The sequence below is a fragment of the Homalodisca vitripennis genome, chromosome 3 (genome assembly GCF_021130785.1).
Source record: "Homalodisca vitripennis isolate AUS2020 chromosome 3, UT_GWSS_2.1, whole genome shotgun sequence".
Taxonomy (NCBI): domain Eukaryota; kingdom Metazoa; phylum Arthropoda; class Insecta; order Hemiptera; family Cicadellidae; genus Homalodisca; species Homalodisca vitripennis.
Window position 1 is genome coordinate 202,084,521 of NC_060209.1, and position 9,143 is coordinate 202,093,663.

At 33.8% G+C, this 9,143-nt stretch overlaps 1 protein-coding gene across 7 annotated transcripts in view; it reads right to left on the minus strand.

Moving 5' to 3' along the window:
* The window catches only part of LOC124358030, a 93,538-nt gene that overhangs the window by 19,300 nt on the left and 65,095 nt on the right, over positions 1 to 9,143 (minus strand). Inside the window, exon 3 of one of the 7 annotated variants that reach the window (XM_046810288.1) lies at positions 317 to 552. The exons of the other annotated variants lie outside the window; for them this stretch is intronic. Within the exon in view, the coding sequence (XP_046666244.1) occupies positions 344 to 552 (209 nt within the window). The 3' untranslated portion in view covers positions 317 to 343. Of the gene's footprint in view, positions 1 to 316; positions 553 to 9,143 lie in introns of those variants that run through there. 7 annotated transcript variants of the gene reach the window in all.

Below are 9,143 nucleotides of genomic sequence, written 5' to 3' on the forward strand. Positions count from 1 at the left end.
TTTGATATATTTTACTATAGTTATTCCTATTTTAACCTCCACGTTTTTTGAGGATTACTTTAGTAAATCCTTTTATCTTCATTAAAAAACTCGTATTTTATTCGTATATATGTTTGGTTAATTTTCTTCTTATAAACGATGAACATTTATTTCTAATTACAGATCAAGAATCTGCGTATGTGCAATATTGATGGATAGAATAATATTGTGAATATATATGTGTCTTCGTTCTGAGCTAGTGTGTTGTAATTCACATTTAATCTGCCCGAAGGAAAAAGCACCTAATACAATCGTTCTTGTTTAAACATTACACTGATTTACTAATAAAAAATCAGAACTTTATTCACAACCAAAAAGCTATTCTGAAAAGTACGTAGAAAAAACACATCGTGCTTATAAATTGGACTGTTTTCAAGAAAGTTGTCATTTGTTGGTCTCTTTCATATCTTCTCTCGTCAGTTCTTTTTTCCAAGAGTGAAAAATTGAAATATCTGTGGTCTCTTTCAAACTTAAGTAATCTGTGTAGTAATGGAAGTGTCTTCCCCGGGCCATCTGAAAGCATTCTTAGAGGTTTATTTAACTTTTACATAAATAAAAGTGTTAAAATTACAAACAGTACATGTTTCTATGGTGATGTGGTTTTAACCAAGCATGTCTGTTAAATTACAATATTTAATATGTTTTTTTTGCCATGTTAAAGCTAGAACGCTTTTCTTTCTTCCTAATAAATTACGAACTTGTAATATCAAGATAACCTAATTATAAACTTGTAATATCAAGATAAAAAATAATGTTAAAAGTTCGCTCATTAAATATTCTTTATCGTACACTTATAATTTTTTATAAAATATTTTAATAATAAGTTTGAAACTTAAAAAACATACCATTTACATATAGACCATTTTATTTATATTTTAGAGCATTTAAATCTTACAACGCAATAAAGTTAGAATAATTTGTATCAAAACATCCATCCGACTAAGAACTAAAAATTGGGTTAGTGACTATTATAGTTATTTATATTTTGAAATGTAAAAGATCACATGATAATTTAGTACATTTTATCTTTTTTTAATGTAACGTAAAATCAAAATCCCTGTAAAAACATTTAAAAGATTCGATCTGACATCTTTGACAGGTGGAAATTGAATCTAACAAATTAAACAAAGAAGGTTTACCATTATACGCAAGAGTTGGAAAGTGCAATTAATATAGTATATTATACATATTATGTAAAGTACATCTAAACCTACGCGAGGAAACACACACACACAGACACAGAGTCACTTTCTCACTGTAGCACAGGTCCAAAAAGCTACCACTTGCCCTATTGCTTACCAGTTTTTCGTATAAGACGTAACATTTGGAAAGAAAAACAAGTTCTATCAAACGATTTATATTGGATTAATTGAATGACCATGATAGTTAAATCTCCCAACCCAACATGAAGAAGCGTTTGCTGGAACATACGAGTGTTCTCTTGAGTGTTTTTATATTTTGCACAATCTACCCCTTTATTAATTAGTTTTATTATAAATTTGTCAATTAATAATTCCGATCATGTAGTGGGATTTTGACGGTTAGTGAAATATGATATTCCAGTTATTAGAGGTGTTTTTAGGCTGGATAATTGTTTTAATTTATAATAAAAAAATCAGAAACCAATATTAATTTTTAAAGCAAAATAGTTTTAAAGGAACTTAAATCCATGGAATACAATCACCTTGAACATTCAATTAGAAGTGAAAGAGGGCTCAAAAGATCAAGAGTTAACAATTTATATACGAATATTGTCAATTTTTATTGGAGTAAAACTAATAACTTAAGTCGTGCAGTATTATGATAGACAAATCATTTTTACCACTTTACCTAACTTATATAAGTTGCATAATTTATATCTTTTACTCGATTATAATTTCTTATTATTGCTTTCTAGATCGTAGAAGTAGACTAATAAGATTCAAACAATGAATAAAATTGCACTTTTTTATCAAATACTTTACTTGCTATTGACAAGTGACTTCTAGGAGACGAATAATTTTTGGGCTATTTCGAAAAGTGTGTAAAGCAAGGCGCAAAGTGTGAACATGTTGAGGGCCGCGATCCAGTGGTTGTTGGTCCTCAGTGGCCTTGGAATGTGGAAACGCAGGCGGGCAAACCGCGAGAGGGGGAAGTATTTGGTGTAGTAGGCGGGGTCCTCTGTAGTGTAAGGCACTGCTGTAACATATAGGGTGTGATGTTCATATATGGGACGCTCTCGGAGAAATAGCATTCAGTACCGATGCAAGACAGGTTTCAGGATAGCGCCGAACAATAGCTCCGACAGCTTGAAAATAATTGTGTGAAAAGGTTTGTACTGGTCTGAAATAATACTGGTAGCCTATGAGCTGAGCCACTTTTTACTTTATAAGCTTGGCTTTCTTGAAGTTCTTTTTTATAGAGGAATTTCTCGTAAAATACAAATTGATTGTCAGCCACTCTAAGTTTACTGTAGGAAATGAAATGTAATGATTTATTAGCCCAATAGAAGATTGGACTGTTATAAGTCTCGTCACTGTATACAAACAATAAATACTAAATAAAAATAAAAAATAACTTAACACTGTTAAAGCGTAGGTAAAAGTAGGTAAAGTAGGATTTTCACATCTTAATTTTTTTTCTGGTGAACTGGGATAACATATATCAAAAGTATAATTTTTAATTTGAAGCATATATTCTTTAACAATTTTAATGTAGGAATCTCCCTTCACGCTCAAGGTAGTTTATTAAATAAATGCTGACTGTTTTAATAGACAGATGTTTTAAAATGGGTTGTTTTGAGTATTGGTACATGTGAAGCATGTCTATAAGGTGTAGTATAGTTATGATGGGAGATAAATGGATGCACTTTATTCGTTTATAAGTTCGAGTTACAACTTCCATTTTATAAATACTTCTCACTGTCAAAATTTGAAAATAAAAATAGCGTCTACATGATTGATTAAATTTTAAATTTCGTGGAATTCGGATTGCTCCCTTTTGAGCTTTGAAAGTCTGTGCAACAAATAAGGGAGGTATAAAAAGGGCTAAAAATATGAAACTATAATACTTTTCAGTGTATATTTCTCCTAGATTTAGACAACTGACCATCAGTCCAATAAATAATATTTCTATAAACGTTAGGCAACTAGACGAAGAAACTGAACGTGAACATTTAAATGTTTTTCCACAACCCTGTATCTCAATAAATATTGATTTTTTTTAAAAAACACATGAGAATATTTTTTGCTTAAAACAGTGTGTAGAAACTAAAAAGAAAATACCTTCCAATAATTTTTGACATCTTAAATAAATTTTACTCCGTAACGAAGTGAAAACCGAGAAAATCCTATAAACTAAAAAATACAAATAATTGTATAAAACAAAATCGGTCAATCATCTTTATTTCATGTCCTTTTTCATTTCCAAACACTATTAATTCCATTTTCCTTCGACAAACACACGTAGGCTATACACGCTTTACGTCTAGGCTTATTTAGAGATTTTGCTACGTAAAAGTCCTTGTATCTCAGTTAACATTAATTTTCTCGAAAAATGTCAAGAGCTATTTTTGATTCAAATCAATGTTTTGCAACTCGTGCCATCAAAATTTTTAACGCCAGGTGAAATTAAAAAAAAAAATTATTTTTATTAAAAGAAAAAAAAAATAAAATTTCTAGGAAATTAATTTTTTATGTATAATTCATTGTAATAATAATAGTCAAGTAGATGTATAAGTATTTAAACGTTTTAAAACTTATATGAACGTGTATTTCAATAAATATTGAAAATTTCACCATGTGAAAGATAGGTCCAAGATGGCGTCAGAACAGGTTCCATAATATATTGCTGAAATTTTAAGAAATTAACACATACAAACATGAAATTTATTACAAATATGAAGTAAAACATGTCCTATATAATAATTATACATACCAAATATATATTCCACTTACTTGACAATATTTAAATGCAAAATAATTATCTTCATAATCGAACACGAACCACACTCCTTTTCAATCAATCAAGAAATGAAAAATTGATTATTGAAACGAAAGAGAAGCTACTGCCACTGCCACGGCTATTACACGTACCTATCATAGACGCTTATTTAAAATTTATTTACGTGCCTGAAAATTAGTTTTAAGTCTGTCAAGGTAAGAAAAATACTCGAGAAACAATTACCATTTTAACCCTTCTGATACCTGCCAAATTGACTTCCAAAAAACTGTAACGGCTGCAACAGATATCCTCCGGAAGTTTCTCTATAGATTCCAAGAAAAAGTAGGCTGTATGCTAATGCAATGCCAATTACCTCTTGGCCCCTTGACTAAGAGATACTACTGCGCGCTTCACTAGCCAATCCTGGCTCTGTTTTACCTCCAGGGTGTATTGTTTACTTAAATTCACTTTGAAAATGTTTATTTACCATCAAATTAATTCAATACATTTATTAGTTTGTACTAATGAACAATTTATAACTAACATAATAAAGATTAAGTTCACACCAAAATACAGACTCGCGGCTGAACTAAAAAGAGGATTAAATATCTTGGTACAACTTACTTAAACGAACATGACTTTATAATACAAACATTTTGAATATATTAAAATATTTTTGTGGCACCTGGAGTTCAAACATTTGAGATGAGATAAGCTCCTCGTATAGTAGGTCGAAAGATTTTTACAGTTAGCCTTTCAGTGTAAGAGTTCATGTACAACGCAGATTCTATCACAGTGTTTGACGTGGGTCCCTAAATAGTTTATTCTGTCCTTTTAATACGAGTTGCGTTTATAGAAGTTTGAGTTAGATAAATCAATGAATTGAATATATTAAATTCTTAAAACAAATTTGTTTTTATAGTTCATGATTCCGTTATTGGTGCGATGGAATAAAATTATGATCACTCACGTGTTAAATGCTTGTTTAGAGGTGTGTGTATCTACGGCAGTTAGTGGTGTGAGAGGTTTACCACAGGTCTATACCAGAATTACCGCCATCGAGGAATAGGTTCTAATGACGAATATATTGGAGACGAATGGATGTGGATGGATTAACTCTTTGCTTGGCAGTATGGAGGGTGATTTTTAACATGGGTAATGTTATATTTTACCGTAGGTCTATATGAAAATCTTTAAATGGGGCACCGTTCTTACATACTCTTTAAATACGGCAGTTATCTCTAATTATTATAATGAAATAGGCATTTAAAAGTTTGGTAATTTACCTTTTGAAGCACTACAGGGAGGTAAAGCTATTTTTAGTACAGCCAATCTCTGAATCGTTATGAAGGTCAAATTGAGCGTAATCTAAAATTTTTAAATTCCAATTTTGGCCTAAATAAGTTAATATTAAAGTAAAATAGACTAGCTTTTACAATGAAGTAGTAATATTATTTCGTTTTTACAGCAAACAATAAAGTAAAAGCGTTCCCCCGTTCATAGTCTTTTGTCAAATTTATGGTAAAAAGACAAAAACACACGCTAAAAATCATCGAGATTATGTGTGTCATATTTAACCTGGACATAGTCAGGATGCTGTGTTTTTAACCATACTATGTAAAGGGTTAAGGAATTTCTTCCAATGGAAAATAGTGATCTCAGGCTTGAAATGATCCTTGCAAGAATAGTTTAATAGAACATTTCTAAGACTAAGGATCCCGGAGCGTATGACAGTATTGTGTTATTTAGTGATAGTGGTCTGTGATAAATTAACTCACGTTGCCCATCTAAAACAAATTTGCAAAATTCCCGAGTCTACGAGTATTTGCAAAATTCAAGCTTCTTCCATTCCCATACATACTTCTGCTTGACGTTTCGAGCAAATGAAGTCAATCTTACAATGAGTATATTAATACACAACTTTTTCATTTATGTTTCATTGAGAATAATTATAATCTACTCTGAGTAGAGCTGATGACCGAGCGGTCTAAGACGTCAGACGTTGAATCAGAAATAGCGCAGGTTCAATTTTATTCTATTTGTGACCTTTGCCTTTTCTTCCAATACCATCGACCTTGTACTGTAACGACTTTCCTCCTTATTAACGACAAGTTTCACGCACAGGCCAGCAGCCTATGAAGATAGGCAGAATAAGGGTGGACAAGGGAATCGGATAAAAAATTAAATAAAGTTAGTATTGTCATTTAGACAAAAATTAAAAATTTAAATGATAAATAGTGCAAACTAGTGAATGTTAAGGAAACGTAAAAGAAACGATCGTGTCAGCAGGAAAATGACAGCAGAGAAGATAGCGTAGACAGTGAAGACGACAAGTTGACAGTTGTTATTGACAAGTTTCTTGGGGACCCTCAGTTCTAGTGAGACAAGAGGAGTTATGCCAAAACTGTGATGACAATACTGAGGGTCGTCGTCAGGCACTTTACCACCTGAGTTGCTTGACCCCTGCGCCAATAACACTGTAACACAGAAAGTAACGATCGTAAGTTAATCTTCGTGTATGGACATCTTGTCCTACATCTACATTAACAGTAACGTTTACGGAAACAAAAGTTGAATTAATACTGATAAGAAAGGATTGGAATGATATGGAAGACACTAAAGGCCGGTATCGACAGTGCGAGGCTGCTCGCTGCGAATGCCTCGTGCCATCTGCCTCAGGCTGAGCTCTTCAGCTAGCAGCTAGGTTGTAACCACGAATGCTCACTGCGAGCACGCGAACCACCCGCATTCGTAGTGAAGACAGTCGGGACAATATGTATTTTTTTCTAGAAATGCGCAAGTTGCTGCCGCTGATATTATTGTGATGACGACGATTACCAGGAAAAAACAACAGAAAAAGCGACGTTTGGTGGGTCAAAAAAAAGTTATCGAAATCGGTTATAATTGACTGCGATATTTCGCGCCACAAGTCTTCTCTCTTGTTTTTATTATAATATTCAGGGTGTTTCGAGTCCTACAGTAAACGTTTGGTTTCATAACACTTCACTAATTGTCTGATCATTTCATGATTATATATGATGACAGTTTCGTTGTGGAGGTTTGTTGGTTTGCAGTGCAGAATTTTGTCTTCTACGGTGCGAGGCAGACAGCGCAGGTATCCACTTTACGCACAGCTCGGAGCGAGGCACCTTTGAGCACTGCTCTAAAACCGACAAGCACACGGCTCGACTCACATTGTGTGACGCGAACGCCTCATAGCGAGCAACTCCGGTACCCACAGTCCGAGGCAAAGCCGAGCATTCGCCAAGAGGCATTTGCAGCGAGCAGCCTCGCACTGTCGATACCGGCCTTAATACCAACAGAAGTTTGAAGTCATCGGAAACCTTGCACTGATAACCTCGTCAAAGCCTATTTCACGACGAGAACAATATATTGTGGAGGAAATAAGATTTTGTCGGACATTTGCCATCGTCCAGAGATACAAAATATCAGCACTACGTTTAGAGATCTGCAATCTGATCTTCCTCACGTGAGTAACTAACCCAACACATAACTAAACTAACACAAAACACACACACACACACACACAAAACTACGGTTGGATATCTGGTAAATTCCTGTTTCTCTCACAAACCTCAAACAAAGAAGAGTGTAATACCCGTGTTATGGATACGGTGGTTTCCACAACAAAATTAATTACAATATAAAAAGAAATAATCACAAAAAGACAATCAATATCGTACACAGACCACAGTTAATAACAATCCATTTTAAAAATAGACTTGTTCACTATTACATCGTTCGTAATAGTTAATCAAGCCCAAAAAAAAACTTTTCGCTCGGTAGACGACTTTTTCGTTCTAGTTTTAACAGTAACCACATACTGAGTGCAAATACGTCTGACAAAAGCACAGCCGTCAAAATCTTGAAATCATTAATTCTAATGAAATCCAGTGATTTTTCTTCTAGCTGTCTTCCAAAAATTGACATGTTTTAGAATGGTAACCAATTTAACCTATAATAATAAAAGTTAAGAATGAAATAATTTAGTAGCACACGAACTTTTATTCAAAGCTAATTAAATCCAATAAAATCTACAATCAGTATCCTATTCTACAAGCCACCGGTCTATCTTGTATTCACTTAGATAGGAAGGAGAACCGTATTGTATGACACAGAGTTATGTATACGGTGGTTTTAAGACACTAGGGGTTATCTCAACACTTCACCTGAAGATGTCGCAGTGACCAAACCAATGGTTATTGATTCTTAATTTGGAGAGCCTTTGGCCTCGCGGTCTATAGCGTCGAACCTGAACGTTGGTTCTAATTAGAGGTAGTGTAGATTCAAATCCTATTTTTGACCTTTTTAAATAAGTTTTTTTTACGTAGGGGTAATGCATTTGCGCACGGAGTATGGGACTCCTTTGCGGACTACCCACTAAACCCCCTACGGGCCACGGACGGCCCAGGCCGGAACCCTTTCGGATGACATCTTGCCTGGTCCGTGTGTCTTATGTCCCATCCAGGACGAAACTGGCTGCAGACAGAATAGCAGAAGAGAATTTTAAAATGTTTTATGTAAGAAATATAATATGAGATGTAACACGTTAATTGTAAACCTCAATCAAAATATCGTGCGGGCAGTTAAGCTTCACTGACTCAGCAAAGTCCTATCTAGAAACATCATAAAACTTCATAAGCCCAATATATAAAGAGGCTTCTTTCAAAATTTCTAGCCTGTAGTATCTCAATTCGATTTCAAAATATTGTACCTGGAAAAAGTCCGAAACCCGGATTTTGTTTTCCTTTTAAACACCTTAAAAAATTAAAACAAACATTAAATAAGACTAGCAGACAGGGACAGAGATGGGTTAGGCGAGTTCTTTACGGTACGTAAAAATGCTAATGCTAGATACGTAGGCAATGTAAAGGAAAAGCTTACTATTATTTAATTTGTTTTGGATTTCTTGTAGTAGTTTGGTTGTTGTTCCAAGCAAAGTTAGTTGATAGAGTTGTACTACCACGATCGCTATTAGTAGATAGGAAGGAACAAATAAAACTAGCAGATAGGGACAGAGGTGTACTCATTTCATATCCGGTTTACAATGTAAACTGTAAAACAATAGGTTCTACATTAATTTAATATTAAATTCAGAGCAATCAAAATCAGTTGTGTCAGTCATGGTGACAAGATTACGGTAAAAACTATCCTACAATATT